Source organism: Canis lupus, chromosome 15 (genome assembly GCF_048164855.1).
Source record: "Canis lupus baileyi chromosome 15, mCanLup2.hap1, whole genome shotgun sequence".
NCBI classification, from domain to species: domain Eukaryota; kingdom Metazoa; phylum Chordata; class Mammalia; order Carnivora; family Canidae; genus Canis; species Canis lupus.
Window position 1 is genome coordinate 52,195,707 of NC_132852.1, and position 21,481 is coordinate 52,217,187.

General features: G+C 40.6%; 1 protein-coding gene and 1 non-coding gene across 5 annotated transcripts in view; both read left to right on the forward strand.

The window, feature by feature from the left end:
- Positions 1-533: 533 nt before the first annotated feature.
- The window catches only part of UBN2 (ubinuclein 2), an 87,100-nt gene continuing 66,152 nt past the window's right edge, over positions 534-21,481 (forward strand). Inside the window, exons 1-2 of one of the 4 annotated variants that reach the window (XM_072777373.1) lie at positions 534-1,366; positions 5,832-5,924. In XM_072777373.1, the coding sequence (XP_072633474.1) occupies positions 908-1,366; positions 5,832-5,924 (552 nt within the window). In that variant the 5' untranslated portion in view covers positions 534-907. The remainder of the gene's footprint in view (positions 1,367-5,831; positions 5,925-21,481) is intronic. The other 3 variants (XM_072777372.1, XM_072777370.1, XM_072777371.1) reach the window with 3 other exon arrangements.
- On the forward strand, positions 15,863-15,899 carry LOC140605577 (U7 small nuclear RNA). Its single transcript, XR_012008216.1, has one exon. It is a non-coding gene; the product is annotated as a U7 small nuclear RNA (small nuclear RNA).

Sequence of the window (21,481 nt, forward strand, 5' to 3'; positions counted from 1 at the left end):
TTCTGCCTCCAGAGCGCGTTCCCTAAAGCGCCACCAAATCGTTTTGAGAAGCGTCCCGTTGGTTTCGACAGTTGAGGCTTCACGGACGAGCCCGGGACTCTCGGTTTACTCAGTTACCCCAACCGCGAAACGTTACGGAGCGTTTTCACTGCGGTGCCCCGCACTGAGCGGCCCGCGCGGCCGGGCCAGGGCAGCCGGCGGCGGTCGGGGCACGCGAGGCCCGTGGGCGGCCGCCGCACCGCCAGGCTGGCTGCGGGGAGCCATTTCCTGGCCTCCCCGGGTCCCGGGGCGCCGGGCGAGCAGGCGCTGCGGCGGGTCCTCGCGTCCGCCCTCAGCCCCGTCTCCGTCTCCTCCTCGCGCACCCCGCTTGACAACCCCGGTCCCCTAGAGCCGAACGCGGGAGGCGTGTGCCGCACGGGCCCCTCGCGCGCGCCGCCGGCTTCCGGGTGCGCGCGGGAAGCTCGGGAAACCCCAGACCCCTCCCTTTTAGGAAGGGCGCAGACGGCGTCTTCGTTTCCAAGGAAACCGGCCCTGCCACGACGTCACTTCCGCTGACCTGTCTGGACTCCAGACTGTTGGGAGGAAAAGAGGAAAACTGAGCCACGGCCACGACGGTGGACGCGAGCGTGTCCTGTCTGCGCATGCGCCCGCTCAGCGGCCTGCTTCTATTTATGTGGGGGATCCAACATGGCGGCCGCGGCGACCCTGGCGATGGCGGTGGAGCCCATCAGAACATAGTGGCGGGGAAGGGGGCCCGGTGCGCGCTCACGGTGGCGTCGGCAGAGACGACTGAGGGTGGTGGAGGGAAGAAAAGCGACGGGAAGCAAAAGGAAGGGCGGGCAGGCAAGCAACTCGGCGTAGAACCGAGCGCCGGCTCGAGCGAAGGCGGAGGGCCAGAACAGTGGGGATGGCGGAGCCACGCAGAGTAGCGTTTATTAGCCTGTCACCGGTGAGGCGGCGCGAGGCCGACTACCCGGGGGCCGACCGCGAGCCCGAGCACCCTCGCGAGCCCCCCCGGCTGGAGCCGGCCCGGGCGGAGCAGCCGGCCCCGCGGGAGGCTGCCCCCCGGGCGGACGCGCAGCCCCCGCCGCGGGAGAAGCCGCTCCCCCAGCGCGAGGTCAGCCGCGCCGAGCCGCCCATGTCGCTGCAGCGGGAGCCCCCGCGGCCCGAGCCGCCGCCGCCGCCGCCGCCGCTCCCTCAGCTGCACTTGCCGCCGCCCCCGCCGCGGGAGTCGGCTTCGCGGGCCGAGCCGCCGCAGAGGCCGCCGAGGGAGACGGTGCGCCTGGAGCTGGTGCTCAAGGATCCCACCGACGAGAGCTGCGTGGAGTTCAGTTACCCGGAGCTGCTGCTGTGCGGAGAACAACGGGTACAGAAGATTCTCCCTCACCCCCCAGACCCTGGGAGCCTCAGGACGCGTCCGCCTTTACCAGTGGTTCGCACCTGCCGACGCCCGCTCCGCGCGTCTTGGGTCGCCTGGGAGGGTGGGCTGCAGGGCTGCAGGGCTGCAGGGCGCGGGGGCCGAGCGGGTGGACGAGTGCTGGGTGCTGCTTCCCCTCCCCCCCGCTCCCCCGGGTCGGCTACGGCTCCCACCTGGCTCCGCCGACCACCCCCCCACCCCCCGCCTCCCTCGTGCGCCCGCTCCGGAGGCCGCCCGGAGCCGGTTTTCCTCTGCGCCTTTCGAGACCTCAGAATTGACTCCTTTCTGCTCCCCACACTAAATTGGGGGCGGGGGGGGGTGCTCTGCAAGCTACGTGGTTGGCTTTTCCTTGCGGAGCTCCAGCAGTCGTTCCAGTAGAAAAGAAGAAAAACCTTGGGGGACACGCCCCCCAATGCAAGCAGCGAGATAGTGTCACCCCTCCATGTCATCCTCCTCTTCATCACTGTTTGTTATGGTTGGCGCCTGAGTTGTGCTTGCGTGCGTGGGCTGTTTCTCTTCTTTGAAGGGGTTTGAGAGTAAACGTCTTCAGACTGAAGATTCCACTGTAGGAATGATGAAGTGGGTTAGTTATTTGGTTCTTTTTCTCTCACGTTGGTATTGGTAAACCTATTTAGCTTTGTCTTCTCTATAGAGTTGTTGTTGTTGTTGTTGTTTAACTGTGATTGAATGGAAGGTGTCTTCTGCTTTATTGGCGCCGACCCATAATACTCCTATTTGAGTGTATATCATTAGTTTATAGGTCCAAAAGCTGGAGGGTGTTGGTGTTGCACGGGCCGTTGTAATTTTTGGAGAATGATGGGAAAAAAAAACAAAACCAAAACAGGTTTGGCTTTTTAGGGACTGTCGAAAATACATAGGTATGCCTTCGATGGAACTAGTGAACAAGGGAGATAGGAGAGAGGTTTGTTGGTGATGGTCATTTTTATTATAGGTTTTGGTGGTATTTAGAAGTAAGTTAGAAAGGGAAACGTAAGAGAACAATTTCCTCTGTTGTTTAGAGATTATGCTCTTTATCAGGTGTTGCTTTAGCACAGGTCTAATGGATCCCAGAAGTCATTTGTTTTCACTCTCAACTATCTTTATAGTTGAATGAATGATTCTTTAGTTTAAAAATATGTTAAACAGTGTCCCTGGGTTTTGTTTATTTTAAGGCCAGTTAATCTTTTGATCATTATTTACAAATATTGTTGTGTGGTCAAATCAGTACTAAATGTTTGCAACCAAAATGACTTGTTAAGGGTAGAGATCATTTTGGCCATTTGCACAAACATTGTATCCTTCAGATTCACTCTAGTGCCCCTACTATTTATAAATGTGATGTTATTTCTTTTTTTCCCCCACAAGAATTTTGAAAACATTGGACCGGAGCATTTTTCAAATAAATTGTATTTGATCTCCTACTCTAAGTGAGTTTGCAGTTTTACTCCTTAACCTACTTCATAAATTGTGGATGAAAAGCATCATATTTGGGCAAAAGTACGTTATGGTAGCTAACATTTGCTGAATTCTTCCTGTGTGGTTGCTAGACACAGTTCTCAGTAAGGTACATGGCTTATGGAATTTAGTCCAGCAGAGCTCCTGGAGGTAGGAGCCATTATCCCCCCACCTAACAAATGAGGCTAGTGCACAAAGCACGTAATTTTATTAGTACTTCTTTCCATACTAATACCAAATCTTAGTCAAACAAAATTTCTTAAAATTGTATAGTTTAAATGTAGAGGATCCTGCCAAAGTGAACTAAAATGAGAATTATGGTAGACATACAGAGATTTCTGTATGAACCTCTTTAATGCTATGATACTCATGCCATGATAAATTAATCATAGATATATGTTTAAATTATGATAAAAAAGTTAATTTTGACACCCTGCCTTGTTAATCTAATAATCAGAATTACTAGTTTTATGTAACTAGTACATGAAAGATAAATAATTCAGTTTAATTTTTCTGTTTATACTATCAATTTAGGGTTATATTGGTCAAATTTTCTTATATATTCAGCCACATATTATTTGTTGCATTCTGGACAAAAAATACAATGCACATTTGTGACCTGAGTTTTGGCAGATTTATCTATGATTACTCCCAATGAACATATTTATTACATGAGGAATTATAGAAAACATTTCTCTAAACGAGGTTGTCATATTTCCATGAATGGAAATCCTGGTAGTAGAAACCAACAAAAAGCAAAATGAGATCAATAGAATTGATCTGCAGAATGGTGATTCTCAAATTTGGTTTTTCTTCCCCTCAAGGGAAGTCTAGTTATTTATTTATTTTTTTTTTAGTTATTTTTAAGGATGTTTAATATTTTCTAAATAGTCTAAATTTTGAGTTGTTGTAATTGAACAACTTATCACGTAACAGTTTAAATAGAAAGAGGGAAAGAGATCGTATAAAATAAAAAAGATTCTAAATCTTGAAATAGCCACCTTGAATAAGATTTTAGTTTATGTTATTGGTATAAATCTGTGACATGTGAATACCATCTATATTGGGATACATTTAAATCACCCCCCCTTCATAAATACAGAATAAACACTAAAACCTTGATGAACTGAATGCAGTCAGAATTTTTTGTGTACTCTTATTTTTTTTAATAATAAGGAAAAGCATAGTTAAATGAGCGTATGTTGGCAAAGTATGAAAAAAGCCCTTCTTGTCAGGTTTAAGGACACAGGTTAACTAAACCCTTAACCTTGTTACCTCTGTAGACTACTAAGCCCTGATTGAAGTGGTTCAAGATGATGACTGAGGCATTGCAATCATCTCTATCCTCAAAGATAATTTGTTTACCGTTTCTGGCTAAAGAGTAATAGTACAGAACTTAGAAATAAGTTCTGGCAGTAATTTGATAAGCAAGTAAATTTTGTTTAACTCTTAGTAAACCAGAGAATCCGTTAACCAGAATATCCACTTGTGAACATGATTAATTGAGCATTTACTATGAAAAGAAAAATAAGTTATTATAGTGCCAATGTAGTTAATACTATTAGAGAATTCTGGGCTATTATGTTGCTTGTCATACTGCATATTTTCAATAATGTGAAAGATCTGAGGATGGTGTTAATGAGTTAACATCAAAGGACAAAATTATTATAATGTTATTACCTATGGGTAGTTGATAATTTTGATATTTACTGATTTGCAGATAGTCATTTCACCTGAAAAATAGAAAGATTACTTAGAGCCTTGATTGTGGGTAGGGGTTTATTCCTTAAATCTGAGAGAAAAGTGAGTCACTTTTCTTAACTCTATTTTTATAGACTATCACTTGCTGGGCTGAAGGCAGCGCTTAACCCCTGAGCCACCAGGGCTGCCCCTCCCCCCCTTTTGAATTGAAAACCTCTATGTATAATGAAATGTGTCTGCTAAAATAGTAAACTTGAGTAAAGGACGTGATTTATCTTTTTGTTTGTTTTGGTAAATAGATGGTGAATGTGGGATCCTAGCTGTGTGTGTGGTTTTTTTAAAGCCATGTATTATGTTAAACTTTCATCCTCCCCCACTAGAAGGAAGCCACAGTAATGTAACTTTTTTGTTTGCAGGTTTCACTTTTCTTTCTTTCTTTTTTTTTTAAGATTTTATTTATTTATTCATATTTATTTATTTATTCATGTGAGACAGAGAGAGAGAGAGAGAGAGAGAGAAAGAGAGAGAGAGAGGCAGAGACACAGGCTGAGGGAAAAGCAGGGTCCATGCAGGGAACCCGAGGTGTGGGACTCGATCCTGGATCTCCAGGATCACGCCCTGGGCTGAAGGCGGCCCCAAACCGCTGTGCCACCCGGGCTGCCCAGCTTTCACTTTTCTAGCTTTGTTTAAAAGTAGTATGTACTCCCTGAATGAATATCCATGGACAAGAAGGATAGTGGTATAGATTGAGGTTTTGATGCTGAGCCTCACCAGAAGGCTGAAGCAGCTACAGATACCCGTGTGATGTATAGCTCAGGGCAGATGATTCAGTGTTGATGCTGATTAATAACCTGGAGATTCTTTGAGAAGTATTTCCTGGCCAAAGCGGTTATCTTTGTTGGGAAGATCTCAAACTAGAGTTATGAGTGGGATTTTCATTTTCACTTAATTTTCTTGGGGATTTTTTTTTTTTTTGGTCTTTTTATTTTGGAGAGGGGTGACCACAGACCATTTTGTGAGAGGAGACTATTTGAATTGTTGAGTTCTTCACCACCGAAAAACTTGAGAATGTGTAAGAATCCATTAAAGCTGCAAGTGTTTTTCCTACAAACCAACATTTCTTTGTAGTTACTTTTAATGCTTCTAACTTACTTGTGTTAATATTTGGAAAATTTAACTCTTAAGTTTAAGGATATATTCAACTCTGGTTGAAGTAATATTAATACTTCTATTTCTTTTCCTATTTACTTTGAATCAGAAGAAGCCCATTCACACAGAAGACCCATTTAATGATGAACATCAAGAGAGGCAAGAAGTGGAAATGTTGGCTAAGAAGTTTGAAATGAAATATGTGAGTATAATATATTTGCATTTAGGTAATTTTACTTTATTGGCCTTTTTTTTTTTTCTCTCGGTGACTGATTGGGAGGGCTTATAATATCCACTGCCCACTTTATTTTAGTCTCATAAATTGCATCCAAATAAATGGCTAGACAAAGATTCTGATAGGTTTGTGATGGCTATAATAGTAGCCATCATTTATTGTACTCCTTCTAGAGTCCAGGCAGCTTGCTTAACATATATTATCTCCCATTGTTATAGTAAAACTACATTATTAAGTAATATTGACCATATTTAACCCATGAAGAAACTGATGCTCTGAGTTCAAGGTTACACAGTGGCAAGAACCAGGCTGTTTAGCCAGATCTGCCTGGCTCTAATCTTTTGCCTTTTCTACTGCCATTGAGAAGGCTATTTTAATGCCTTTGGTGTAGTAGTTCTCAAGCCTTCCTGCCTCATTAGAGTTTAAGAGAATGAATGTGTGTATTTCTAGGATACACATTTCTGGGAGCAGAATCAATCAGTAGCAGCATGACATTTCTTTGAAAGTGTCTTATTTACCTTAAAAATTCATGTACATTTTACATTCTATGCCATAAACAGATTGATATTTGTTTTAATATAAAAGTAAATTCTGATTACCTGATTGTGAAGTTGCTTAACATTTTTCTCACATTTTTCTGGTATAATTGAGATTATAGGAAATCTCTCTCCCTCCCCATGTTTATCCTATGGTTTTACTCCATGGCCACTTTGCTAAAACATAACTCAAGAAAAGCAAGACACCTTCTTGTTCTTCTGTGATGAGCATTGGAAAGTATCTCACAGAAATAGGAGGTCAGCTTACACTGGCTCTGTCGTTCATGTCATCCTCCAGATGCAACTGGGATCTTGGTTGACAGTTGTTGGCTCCTTGTGCTAATGAATAATCTGTTTGGGGTCAGGGAAATATATGAAAATACTTTGGAATGTGAGTCACTGTGTGGGCCATACTTGACCACCAACATATTGTCCTTTGAGGAAATTATTTAATCTTTTCAGACCATGGTTTTCTTTTTTTGAATATTTTTCGAGGCTCCTTCTGGCTTTATATTCTGTGACTATATGATAATTTTAGGGATGGACTTGTGGGTGTTTTGATGGAAAGAATAGCAAAAATTGTTACTTAAACTGTAGTGTTTAATTACAATATAATGTTCTCAAATTAGAAATCCTAACATACTGTGGCTTTTTTTTTTTAAGATTTTTATTTTTATTTATTTATTTTTTTTTAAAGATTTTATTTATTCATGAGAGAGAGAGAGAGAGAGGTGGAGATACAGGCAGAGGGAAAAGCAGGCTCCATGCAAGGAGCCTGATGTGGGATTCGATCCCGGGTCTTCAGGATCAGGCCGTGGACTGTAGGCGGTGCTAAACCGCTGAGCCACCCGGGCTGCCCGAAGATTTTTATTTTTAAGTAATCTATACACCCAGTGTGGGGCTTGAACTCACGACCCCAAGATCAAGAGTTGCATGCTTTACTGACTGAGCCAGCCAGGCACCCCTATGGCTTTGTTTTACAAGTTAATACATTGGTTAAATTTAATGTTTTAACCAGGCAATGTATTTACATGGTTCAGAACTCAAAAGTTATGGAATGAAAAATCTTTCATTCTGTTGTTCACCTACATAATCTCACTTCCTAGAGGCATGTAACGTTTTTTGGGGTCCTTCAGAGATATTTTATGTATATACATATATTACCCCCAGCCCCCACATCTCTTTTTACATATATTACAGAATATACAATTCTACTCTTTGCTTTTTTCAGGTACTCTAATTTGGAGATTTTTTTTTCATATCAGTACAAAGAGAGTTTTATTTTTTTTTATTTTATTTTTTTTTATTTTATTTTTTTTAGGGCTTCATGGTATTCCATTGTATGGACATACCACAATTTATTTAACCAGTTCCAAAATGATCTGAGTCCTTTCCAAAAATTTGCTCTTATAAATAGTGCTACACTAAATTACTTTGTAGCATGGCATTTCACACATTTGCAAGTTTATCTGTTGGACAGATTCCCAGAAGTAGAATTTTTTAGGTCAAAAGATTTATGTGTTTATTTAGTTTGGGTATATATTACGAGTTTCTAGTTACCAATTTCCATTCTCTCCAGCACTACATTAGAGTACTTAATTTTGCATAGGTTATGAAACTACGGATTAGAATTGTCCTTCACAAATGGAAAAATTCCTAGCATATGATCCTATAAGTGTTGTGATTCAGTATATGATGTATTGCCTCAGAGTTAGCATTAAATATTTTTGGGGAGGGGCAGCCTGGATGGCTCAGTGATTTAGCGCCACCTTCAGCCCAGGGCGTGATCCTGGAGACCCAGGATTGAGTCCCATGTCAGGCTCCCTGCATGGAGCCTGCTTCTCGCTCTGCCCATATTTCTGCCTCTCTCTCTCTCTTCTGTGTTTCTCATGAATAAATAAATAAAATCTTAAAAAAATATATATTTTTGAGGAGCCTTTGGATGGTACTTGGCATGGAAAAACCAATGTTCTGAAGAGGTTGGTTGATGTGTAAAATTGAGTTCCAAATAACTGGGATATCTCCAGGTACTGTCATTGTGCAGGGATAAAATGTTGCTCTTGTTATCTGTATTTGCTCTCTTGATTTTTATTTTACTCACTGTCTTGTTTTCATTCTAAGTGGAGGATTTAAAATGTCTTACCTTATGAAGCTTTTATGCCCTATGCATATTACAGATATTAAATATGTGTATTATAGCAAATTATTTGGACTCTTGTAAGAAAATCATCAAGCTAAAAGTGACCTGAGAGAAGACACCTCATTCAGCTCTAGGCTCTGGGCTGTCACAAAAGATCACTCCTAAACAACAAAGATTTTTTGGTGTTCAGAGGTAGCAAATTCAGATGTCTATGTCTGTTTATACTTATGCATATATTATATGTATATGTAAATTTTAAATAAAGAAACTTTTAAATATTGTATGTAAAATCTTGTAAAATGTTAACCCACCAAGGTAACATTTCCCTTAAAAAAATATTTTTTTGCAGTGACAAAAAGAGGTCTCAATTCTTGGAGGTTTATAAAACATAAAACTGGCCACCTTCTCTTCTTACTTTTGTTTCCTTCATGTTATAATTTAGATGTCTTTATCATTATTTCTGAAATTCACTTAAGGTCACTTCTAGTTCTTTGTTTTTTGGAACAAGAGGTATAGTTTTTTGTATAAATAATAAAGTAAGCATTTGTATTGAATGTACAAAGGGGCATGATACTTGCCCTCTCCTGGAACTTTCAAAATATTTGGGAAGATGAGACATATATATGACACACAAATGTACTACTGAACAGTAGTGTGTAGTGCCTATGGAATCGAATGACTGGAGATTTGAAAGTGAGCAGAAGGGCCAGTTCCATTCTTGAAATTGGAAGGAATTTTAGAGACTTTGGTCTCATTGAATGGATTCTTCCAGTCTCCTGTGGAACCACATTTCTCTGTAATCCCTGGAATAGCTTTCCTATCCTTTGTAGGATATCGAGTGGATAAGAGGCAGCAACAATGTATTGAAGGGGAAGGAGCACAGGATTATGAGTTAGCACAGCTGGATTCTGCTCCTGTCTTTGCCATACTAACTAGCTGGGTGACCTTAGTGAAGGCTCTTGGCGTCTTTATGCTTTGGTATCTGTGAGGGGAAAACAAGATCTGCCTAGCCAACTTTATATTTATAGCATGGGTTTTGTCAACGTCAGATGAAAAAATAGATTTTTAATGTTGGAAATATTTAAAGTGCTATCTAAATATGAAATGATATTTAAACATATCAAATGATATTAAACATATCACTCTTGCAGAGAACTGCTCCATCTTATTCTGTAGATGTCATAAATTCTTTTTAACATAAACATGTATGGGATTTTCAAACTCTATTAACTACTCTGCTGATTTTGATTTTTTTTAGTTCAGGCATTCTGTTCCAAATGGCCTTTATGTTTAGTCCTTCAATCACTGTTTACAGGTTTACTAGGGTCATCTTAAAAGACCATAATACACATTATTTGGAATCCTTTAAGATAATCATTGAGCCAAAAGTGGCCTGGGAGAGGATACTTTGTCTAGTGCTAGGTTCTCACAAAAGATCATTCTTAAACAATCACTGAAGATTGTTATTGACCATAGTTTACTGTAGTTCAGGAGTAGCAAATTCAGATGTCCCCAGCATGTCCACTGAAGCATCGGTAAAGCAGGCCAGGTAGGTGGACAGTGAAGCTGGAGGATTGTCTGAAATAGGAAACAGGTGCTATTCAGCTTCAGCCCTTGTCACTTCACAGGGACCTGAGCTTAGGGTTGCCGGATCTTTACATTTCTCCAAAGAAGGCTGAAATCTGGATATTCCTCTTTCTTTTCTTACTTTTAAATGTTGGCTTCTGGTTAAAACACCTGCTTGACGAAACAAAACATCTGTGGGGCACATCCGGCTCTCAAGTCCTAGTTGGAGGCATTGGTATACTTCACCACTTTTTTTCTAATTTATTTAATTCATCAGTCCATCTACCCTTACATTCTTTCTGCCTCTTCTTTTCTGTGAATCGGAGGGGTTGGAACAAGTGGGAGGGCTTGCCATTTCCATTGTGGAGGAGGATGCATTTGCAGGATGTTTCAGAGAACTGAGCAAGTTAAACTCCATTGGGGGTTTTCAGATACAAATCTGATTCCCTGAGGGGTGGCTGGGTCTATAAGTGATGTTAGCAATGAATTGAGTGGTTTTTGGAAAGCGTGGAGGCAAGTTTATGGGCTTCTTGTGGTCTTGAGTATGTGTAGCTGTTGGCAAGTGCTGGAGAGGAGTTGTGTGAAGTGGAAAAGGCCATCACTCGTGGGAGAAGGAAGGAGAATTGTGGAGTTTGGGACGTATCTTTTCACTTGTAGCAATTGCTTGGGGAAGGAGGATTGAGACAGTTTTGGTAGTTGAAATGCAGTAATAGAAATTATAGGGAGTGTAAAATTATAAAAATAGCACCCTGTATTGAATTGTGTGTTTTTTCCCTCTATCTTGTTTTTATTGCCTTGTCTTGTTCCCCTTATGTTACTCTCCAGGTAATGTGACAATGCATGTTCAGCATCAGTTGCTACATATTTTCTTGGGAAAAGCAATAGAGGGATCCCTGGGTGGCGCAGCGGTTTAGCGCCTGCCTTTGGCCCAGGGCGCGATCCTGGAGACCTGGGATCGAATCCCATGTCAGGCTCCCGGTGCATGGAGCCTGCTTCTCCCTCTGCCTATGTCTCTGCCTCTCTCTCTCTCTGTGACTATCATAAATAAATGAAAAAAAATAAAAATAAAAAAAATAAAAAATAAATTAAAAAAAAAAAAAAAGAAAAGCAATAGAACTATTCGGTACTTAATTTTACCTCGAGTATTCTAAGTTGGTTATTGTACATAAATCTTATTTCAGAGCTAAGTCCAACTTTGAACACTTTCCTATAGGCTCCAAATTTTTCTTGTTGGTTACTATAGGAAGGAAGTATGATACAGGTTAAAGAGGCTTGTGTTCTTTTCCTCATTAGCAATTTTTTTTTTTTTAAAGATTTTAAAATTTATTCACGGGAAACAGAGAGAGAGTCAGAGACCTAGGCAGAGGAAGAAGCAGGCTCCCTCCAGGAAGCCTGATGCGGGACTCAATCTCAGGACCCCAGGATCATGACCTGAGCCAAAGGCAGACGCTCACCCACTGAGCCCCCCAGGTGCCCCCTCATTGGCAATTTTAAGTCTCCCAATGTTTAAGGTAAAAATCCTACTTTGCTGAATATCCTCAATTTCTAACTCAATCTTTAGATGGTTTCTAGATTGTGTATGCATTTTCTGAGGCCATATAATACCGTACAGATCAGCGAATGCTGTTCGCTTTGATGAGTATAGGCTTCTTCTCTAAGCCATCTCGGGCATAGGATAACCTGTGGTGGTTGGAAGATTTCTTTTGTGATTTTTCTGTTACTCCAGCTATCTTGAAAGATCATGCTATTCTGGAATTGGATATAAACCAAATAATCTAAATGAAAGTGCATAGCACAATATCTGGTGCTTAGCAGGGGCTCAGCTAAGACTGTTTGCATCTGAATGACCCATGGAATAGGAAGGCATGTAGTCTGCCAAGCATTTATTAGCATTTCTAAAATCACATTATGACTTTAAAATTTGCTTACTTTACCATATAGACTTTGAATACCACATTTTTTTTGCTTCATTCTTTGTGATTTTGGACTCTCAGAGCCCTAGTAGCTTTGTATTTATTTTAAGAGGGAGAATAAAGGTAGATTTCATGTATAAAAGTAATTCTGAGCAGTCTTATAAAGCAGTTGAAAAAAAAATAAAGCAGTTCAAATGGAGTTAATAAACTTTTTAATAAAATATATGAAAAATCTTGATTTTTCTTGTACGGCCTTTTTTTTTTTTTTTTTTTAAGATTTTATTTATTCATGGGAAACACAGAGAGAGAGGCAGAGACCTAGGCAGAGGAAGAAGCCACCCAGGAGTCCCTGCTTCGTAACCTTTTAAAACAAACTGAGGTTGGGGTTCTTAAATACAGGGCAAGGGGGATCCCTGGGTGGCTCAGCAGTTTAGCACCTGCCTTTGGCCCAGGGCGGGATCTTGGAGTCCCGGGATCAAGTCCCACATTGGGCTCCCTGCATGGAGCCTGCTTCTCCCTCTGCTTGTGTCTCTGCCTCTCTCTCTCCCTCTCTGTGTGTCTGTCATGAATAAATAAATAAAATCCCTGCTCCTGTGTCTCTGCCTCTCTCTCTGTCTATCATAAATAAATAAACAAACAAACAAATAAATACATCAATTAATATCTATCTATCTATCTATCTATCTATCTATCTATCTATCTATCTATCATCTATCTATCTTTAAATACAGGGCAAGGGGCAGCCCCGGTGGCTCAGCAGTTTAGTGCCGCCTTCAGCCCAGGGCCGGATCCTGGAGACCCGGGATCGAGTCCCACATCCGGCTCCCTGCATGGAGCCTGCTTCTCCCTCTGCTTGTGTCTCTGCCTCTCTCTCTCCCTCTCTGTGTGTCTGTCATGAATAAATAAATAAAATCTTAAAAAAAAAAGAAACATTAAAAAAATAAAATAAATATAGGGCAAGGAAGAACTCTTAAGTAATAGTTTTCTCTGTTGCAGTTACCAGTGGTAATCGTGTGACATGACATGCCCTTTCAGTACCTTGGCCTCTGAGTTAAACAAATTCTCTTCAACTTCCTTAAATCCATTAGGAATGATCGAGAATCAGCAGTTTTAGGCTATTTGGAAGGAAGGCCCTATATCCTAAGTCATGATTAAAGAAATCTGTTTACACTGTATCTGTGCAGTTAAGTCAGCTCTTGCCTGTATTTCTACTGACTTAAATTTCCCTTTTTTTCTATTGGTAGGTTAAGGAAATCAAAAGAAATGGAAAAGGATAAGGTTGTGACTGGGCTAGACAAATAGGGAAGCTTGGTAACCAAGAAATATTTTCTTCTCAGTTATAAGACTGGAGTCTTAGCATCAGTGTCATGCTTCCTCTGCCTTCCATAGGTAATGAATGTTGCTTATTAGTTAGGTTTCTTATTACTTGGAGGCAACTAGGAGGGAGGTGAGGGAGGGTCCTGTGCTAAGAACATCTTGTTTGTTTTCTAGCTTAGTATTATAGTGTAATGAGACAGCATTGGCTTGAAACACTGATTATCAGGTTAAACAGGTACTAATGATTCAGTAAGTCACTTTCTTCTGAGTCATAGTAAACTAGTGCCCTAGGGGAGTAGATTTAAATGGGGTTCTTCATTTTAGGTGTAGCAAAACTCAAAAGGTGTTTTTTTTTTTTTTTTTTTTAATTCAGAAAATAAACTTTGTGTTTTTATCGTAGGCATTTATCATGTAAACTGTGAAGCATCAACAACTGCAAAGGTTCAGGGAGTTTATCAAGTAAGACTGATTCTGTTGCAGGGAGTCTCCTTGCTAAGGCTGCTGGAAAAGAGACCAGTTCAAAATAGGCCTAATGGGGAGGACACTATAATATAATCTTTTGACAATCTATCTTGAGTTCCTTAAGTGAAATTTTATTTTATTTTAAAGATTTCATTTATTTATTCATGAGAGAGAGAGAGAGAGACACAGGCAGAGGGAGAAGCAGGCTCCATGCAGGAAGCCCGATATGGGATTCGATCCTCAGACCTGGGACCACACCCTGAGCCAAAGGCAGACGCCCAACCACTGAGCCACCCAGGCGTCCCAAAGTGAAATTTTAATATTTGTGAATTGTCTTTTTGGCAGCTCTCCATTTGGTTCCAGTTTATACCATTTGCATATCACTGGACTTGAGCACCATTAGGGAACTAGAGAGTGGAAAATAAAAAAGAAGAGGTAAGGCAGAGAGGGCGAACCAAGGGAGATGAGTTTCCAAGAAGGCCAGAAGAATGAGGAAAAGTAAATTGAGGCCAGAAAACTGTACTGTGATGGCCTCTTTGATGAAGGAAGGAACTGGGATGTGCCTGACAATAAATGCTTTGGCAGAAAGCCATAGGTAGAGGAAAGACTATTTAACCCTGGCTAATGGGAAGGGATTTAAGAAAGAGCTACTCAGTTGTGAGTTTGTCAAATACAGCTTGTCCAAAGGACAAGGAAGCAGAACCATATAAGGAGTGAAAACCCAAATGGTATTGAACATTGGGTGGTCCACACCTAAGAAAATTTTTTTTTCTTTTTTAAAAGATTTTATTTATTTATTCATGAGAGACCAGAGAGAGAGGCAGAGACACAGGCAGAGGGAGAAGCAGGCTCTTCCCCATGGGGAGCCCAATGTGGGACTGGGATCAAGACCCGAGCTGAAGGCAGACTCTCAGCTACCCAGGCGCCTCAGAAAGTAAAATTCTTGAACAGATAATACATGTACTTAACAAAAACTCAAAAGATACAAAAGAAATATGTCAAGTAAATCTCCCTCCTATTCCTGACTCCTAGCTAACCATTTCCCTCCTTAGAGATAATCACTGAGTTTCCTTTCCTAGAGATGTATTTCTGTATTTACATATTTCATAGATTTTGTTCATTGTAAAAGAATATATAAATACAGATAAACAGAAGAAAATAAAAATCACCTAATCACCTATAATCCCACTGCCAGGCATAACCAGTTGGATGTGTAGCCTTTCAGGGCTTTTGAAAATGCTTTTATGCTTATGAATGTGCCCCCCTGCCCCCCCCCCCTTTTTTTTTTTTTGAATGTGCTCTCTTGCACTTACAACATTATTTTTAACCATTCAGGTAACACATGGATACATTCTTGTTATTAAAAACAAATTTGAGGGGATCCCTGGGTGGCTCAACGGTTTGGCGCCTGCCTTTGGCCCAGGGCGCAATCCTGGAGTTCGGGGATCGAGTCCCGTGTTGGGCTCCTGGCATGGAGCCTGCTTCTCCCTCTGCCTGTTTCTCTGCCTCTCTCTCTCTTTCTCTAAAATAAATTAAATAAATAAATAAAATAAAATAAAATAAAATAAAATAAAAACAAAACAAATTTGAGGGCAGCCCAGATGCTCAGCGGTTTAGCGCCACCTTTGGCCCAGAGCATTATCCTGGGGACCTGGGATCGAGTCCAGCATCAGGCTTCCTGAATGGGGACTGCTTCTCCCTCTGCCTGTGTCTCTACCTCTCTCTCTCTCTCTCTCTCTCTCTCTCTCATGAATAAATAAATAAAATTTAAAAAATAATAAAAACAAATTTGAGGGACACCTGGGTGGCTCAGCGGTTGAACACCTGCCTTCGGCCCAGGGTATGATCCTGGAGTCCCGGGATCGAGTCCCACATTGGGCTCCCTGCACGGAGCCTGCTTCTGTCTCTATGTCTCTGCCTCTCTCTCTCTGTCTCTCATGAATAAATAAAATCTTTAAAAAAATTTTTTTGAAGTGTTTCAGCTCTTTTAGAATTTGTCCAGAAACCAGGTTTTCCAGTTTCTACCAAAGGAAAAATAATTTTTCAAGTAATACATATTAAACCAAAATCTCTTTCATTACACCTCCAATTATATCCCTTCCCAATTGGTAAAAACCATGGTTCTCTGCTTGCTAGAATTCTTTGAGCATTTTATATTACATCTATAGGCATATGCTGCTATGGTGTGTTTTTCATAAATGACATCCTACTGTTTATATGAGAATTAAAAAAGCAAGATCTTGTTATTTTAATGTTATCTCCACAATTACCAGTTAGTTTGAACACTTTCAAAAGCTTGATGAATATTAACTTCTGTAAATAGCCTGAACTATACATAGTATTTGGTATACTGCTTTTGTTGCCTTCTATATTATTAAATATTCTTTACCACATTATTTTAAAGTGGCTGTTAACATTGAATGCATGTGTCATAGTATATGTAATTTATACCTTTGTTATTGTTATGATACTATAATTGATAATGCTTGGTGAAGATCTTATACTTGTAAAACCCTTTTTTTGAGAAGGATTGTTAGTGAGATTAATACTATTACTGCTAAGTAAAGCTTTAGCCATTTTGTTTACTATCATTGATTCACATTTACTTAATTAGCCATTTTATTGCATATATTAGATTATGGACTCATAACTATTAATAACAGCTACACTTGCTTGTGGTAACCGCTGATCACCTCAGCTAGACTTAAATGTTCCTAAATCTTTCTAGTTATGCATGAGTTATTTGTACTTCTGCATATGTATGATTGTTCCCATTTCAACAGAACCTATTTGTATTTTAGTTTTCCCTGGTTAAGTCTTATAGGCAGCTTGCTGTGCCTAGACAAAAAAATGTTAGAGCAGGAAAAGATTTTGATTTTAAATAGCAAGCATCAAGGAGAAAAGTTTTAAAACTTACTAGCTGGGAAGGGTGGGAGACCTCAGAGAGGAGTAAGAGATTATTCCCGATGAGGAGGCAGAGGAAAGATAAGCTTAAGATTGAATTGATCAAAATGTTCACCTTGGAAAATTACAAGAAAAAGTTGGAAAGGTAGTTTATTTATTTTTTTTAAGATTTATTTATTCATGGGATCCCTGGGTGGCGCAGTGGTTTGGCGCCTGCCTTTGGCCCAGGGCGTGATCCTGGAGACCCGGGATCGAATCCCACGTCGGGCTCCCGGTGCATGGAGCCTGCTTCTCCCTCTGCCTGTGTCTCTGCCTCTCTCTCTCTCTCTCTGTGACTATCATAAAAAAAAAATAAATAAATATTTAAAAAAAAAGATTGGGAACCCTGGGTGGCGCAGCGGTTTAGCGCCTGCCTTTGGCCCAGGATGCGATCCTGGAGACCCGGGATCGAATCCCACATCAGGCTCCCGGTGCATGGAGCCTGCTTCTCCCTCTGCCTATGTCTCTCTGCCTCTCTCTCTCTCTCTCTCTGTGACTATCATAAATAAATAAAAAATAAAAAATAAAATGTTTAAAAAAAAAAGATTTATTTATTCATGAGGGACACACAGAAAGAGGCAGAGACATAGGCAGAGGGAGAAGCAGGCTCCCTGTGGGGAGCCCAATATGGGACTCGATTTCAGTACCCCAGGATCATGTCCTGAGCTGAAGGCAGATGTTCAACCACTGAGCCACCTAGGTGCCCCTGGAAAGGTAGTTTATTTTTTTTTTATTTATTTATTTATTTTTTTTAATTTTTATTTATTTATGATAGTCACAGAGAGAGAGAGAGAGAGAGAGAGGCAGAGACACAGGCAGAGGGAGAAGCAGGCTCCATGCACCGGGAGCCCGACGTGGGATTTGATCCCGGGTCTCCAGGATCACACCCTGGGCCAAAGGCAGGCGCCAAACCCCTGCGCCACCCAGGGATCCCTGGAAAGGTAGTTTAAATCAACATGTGCAAGGCACTTAATGACATATTAAGGGTTTTGGATTTATTTTATAATAGCTGAGATGCTTTTGAAGCATTTTGGGCAGGGGAATGATACGAAATGGTATTTTAGAAATATTAATTAGATGATATTATGCAGGATAAATTAGGATAAGTGAGGGAAGAGAGCTAATTAAAGCATTTGATACGTTTAAATGAAAAACAATGGCCAACATTATGGATAGCAGTGGCAGGTGGAATGGAAAGGAAGTTGTAGATGTGAATATTCACTTGAACAAAGGTTTGTGGGGAGAGAGTTGGAGTAGACATCATCATGATTCTAAAAATGAATTTAAAAATCACTACTGAAAAAGAAAAAATAAAAATCACTACTGAAAGATAATTTAAGTGCATACAATTAATTCATTTTAATTGTATAATTTTATGGATTTTGACAGATGTACACAGTAGTATAACCACTACCACAAACAAGATACAGAACAATTTCGTCTTCCCAGAAAGTTCCCTTTTACCTCTCTACAAATAATCCTCTCCCTTCAGCTCTTGTCCGTCCCTGGCAATGTCAGATCTACTTCATGTCATTATAGGTTTTTTGTTTTTGTTTTGCCATTTCTAGAAGTTTTCTGTAAATGGGAATCTTAAAGTCTTTTGTGTTGGGCCCCTTTCACTTAGTATGAATTCACCCATGTGTTACATGTTATCAACAGTTCTTCCCTTGTATTGCCTGATAATCCTTTTATATGGATGTACCACAGTTTGTTTATCCATTCACTGGATAATGGATATTGGGTGTTTCCAGTTTTTGGCTGCTACAAATAAAGGTGCTCTGAACATTAGCATACAGGTCTTTTGTGAACATACATTTTCATTTTTCTTGACTAAATATAAGAGTGGGATTATTAGGTTATATGGTAAGTATATGTTTAACTTTATAAGAAATCCCCAACCTTAAAAAAAAAAAGAAATCACCAACCTTTTTAGAGTAGCTGTATCATTTTGTACCAGCCATGTAGGAGAGTTATTAGCTCCACATCCTTATTGTTTGGTATCATCAGTCTTTTTTTAATTTTAGCTAACAGTGGAGTTTTAAGGAAGAAAAACAATGAATAAAATGGAAATGTTAAGTGGGAGAAGCTAATTTGGAGGTGACTGACAGGGGGACATTGGTCTCAATTTTTAGTATTGAGTCTAAGGTGTCTCCAAGTGGGAAAATGACCCCAGAGATTCTTTAACTTATCTTTTTTTTTTTCCCTAAGATTTTATTTATTCATGAGAGACACAAAGAGAGAGAGGCAGAGATGGGTGGAGGGAGAAGCAGGCTCCATGCAGGGAGCCCAATGTGGGACTCGATCCTGAGACTCCAGGATCATGCCCTGGGCCAAAGGCAGGCGCTAAACCACTGAGCCACCCAGGGATCCCTTCTTTAACTTATCTTCTAGAACTTTTTATTTTTTTTATTTTTTAGAACTTTTTTTTTAAGGTTTATTTATTTATTTATTTGATGAATGCAAGTGGTGGAGGGTAGATGGGGCAGGGGAGAGGGAAACTCTCAAGGAGACTCCCTGCTGAGTGCATACACAGACACCCCCATGACTCCGACTCCATGCTCCATCCCACTACCCTGAGATCATGACCTGAGACGACATCAAGAGTCTTACACTCAACAGACTAAGCCACCCGAGCACCCTTATTTTATAGAACTTTTAATAGAGGGGCACTTTAAAGTCAGATAGTCATGAGCTTGAAGATTAGCTCAATTATTTCACCTGTGATTGTAGATTATTTGCCCTTTCCAAGCTTTAGCTTTCCCCATTTGCCAAAAGTGAAATAATAGGTAGTCACAGTTAGAATAGGTGCTAATACAAAGTTAGCATTCAGTGAGTCCATCATCATAATCATCATGATTGGTACTCATATATTTTTTATACGCCCCCCCCCCCAACTTGGGACTTTCTTGCAAATCTCTGAATTTTTTTTACTTCCTAACTGATTTCCCTATCTGCTACACTCCCCACTATAACAGCAGGAGTAGTTTTTGTTAAGCACTAATTATCAGTTTACTGCCCTATTCTGATCCTTTTAGTGGCTTCCAAAAGTGATTACTTCCACTCATCTTTGGGCATAAACCTCTCAGGAAAACTTTGATTAAGTCCTTTGTTAAATTGGGCAGGCCCGGTGGCTCAGCGGTTTAGCCCTGCCTTCGGCGCAGGGTGTGATCCTGGGGTCCGGGGATCCAGTCCCACATCAGGCTCTCTGCATGGAGCCTGCTTCTCCCTCTGCCTGTGTCTCTGCCTCTCTCTCTTTCTCTGTGTCTCTCATGAATAAATACATAAAATCTTTTTTTTTTCCATAAATCTTTTTTTTAAAAAGTCCACTTTAAAAAAAGTCTGGTACCACCTATATTTTCCTTTCTGCTCTTTATCATTACTGTAATTATTTATTTAATCTTCTCCTGTCTACAATACTATAAAGTCCATGAAGACTGGTACTTGATAGGTACTTAATTTGTTGAGTGGATTGTCTTGTTTTAAGTTTCTTAGGACATGCCCAGGTGGCTCTGTGGTTGAGTGCCTGCCTTCAGCTCAGGATGTGATCCTGGGGTCCTGGGATTGAGTCCTGATTTGGGCTCCCTGCATGGAGCCTGCTTCTGCCTCTGACTGTGTCTCTGCCTCTCATTCTCTCTCTGTCTCATGAATAAATAAATAAAATATTTTTAAAAAGCAGTGTTTCTTAGGACAGGACTTTTCATACTTAAATTCTTTTTTTTTCTATAAATATACTATATTTTCCTTTTTGTTTTTTAATTTTATTTATCATGAGAGACACAGAGAGAGAGAGAGAGAGAGGCAGAGACACAGGCAGAGGGAGAAGCAGGCTCCATGCAGGGAGCCCGACATGGGACTCCATCCCAGGTCTCCAGTATCATGCCCGGGGCTGAAGCCTGCGCTAAACCGCTGAACCACCCGGGCTGCCCCTTGCCTCCTTTGCTGAAGATTAATCGGGCATATAATCGTGGGTTTTTTTTTTTTTTTTCTGAGCTTCCTATCATATTCCATCGATCTATGTGTCTTTTTTTTTTTTTTTGCCAGTACCTTACTGTTTTAATTACTATAGTTTTGTAGTATAACTTGAAATTTAGGATTGTGATACATCCAGCTTCATTTTTCTTTTTCAAGATTGCTTTTACTATGGGGCACCTGAGTGGCTCAGGGATTGAGCCTCTGCCTTTGGCTCAGGTTGTGATCCCACTGTACTGACTGCACCAGCCAGGTGCCCCTAAAATACTTTTTATTTAAAAAGATTATAGACTCACATAAAATTGCACACATAGTACAGAGAATTCCCCTCGTACCAATTACACTTTCTTCCAGTGGTGATATCTTACAAAACTATAGTTATCAAGAGTAGGAAATTGATATTGTCACAATACAATTAAGTAGACTTCAGATCTTACACCAGTTTTTGCATGCACTCATGTTTCATTTTTCTTGTATGTCTAATGTGTGTAATTCTGTGGTGGTTTAGAAAATTTACGAATTGTTTGGATTTACAAAAAAGTTGCAGAGATAATAAGAGACTTCCCATATAATTCTCACTCACTCTCTCCTATGACATCTTAGTTTGTATAGTAGATTTGTTACAGCTAACAAACCCAGCGTTATATTCTTATTAATTAAGCTGTATGTTTTATTCAG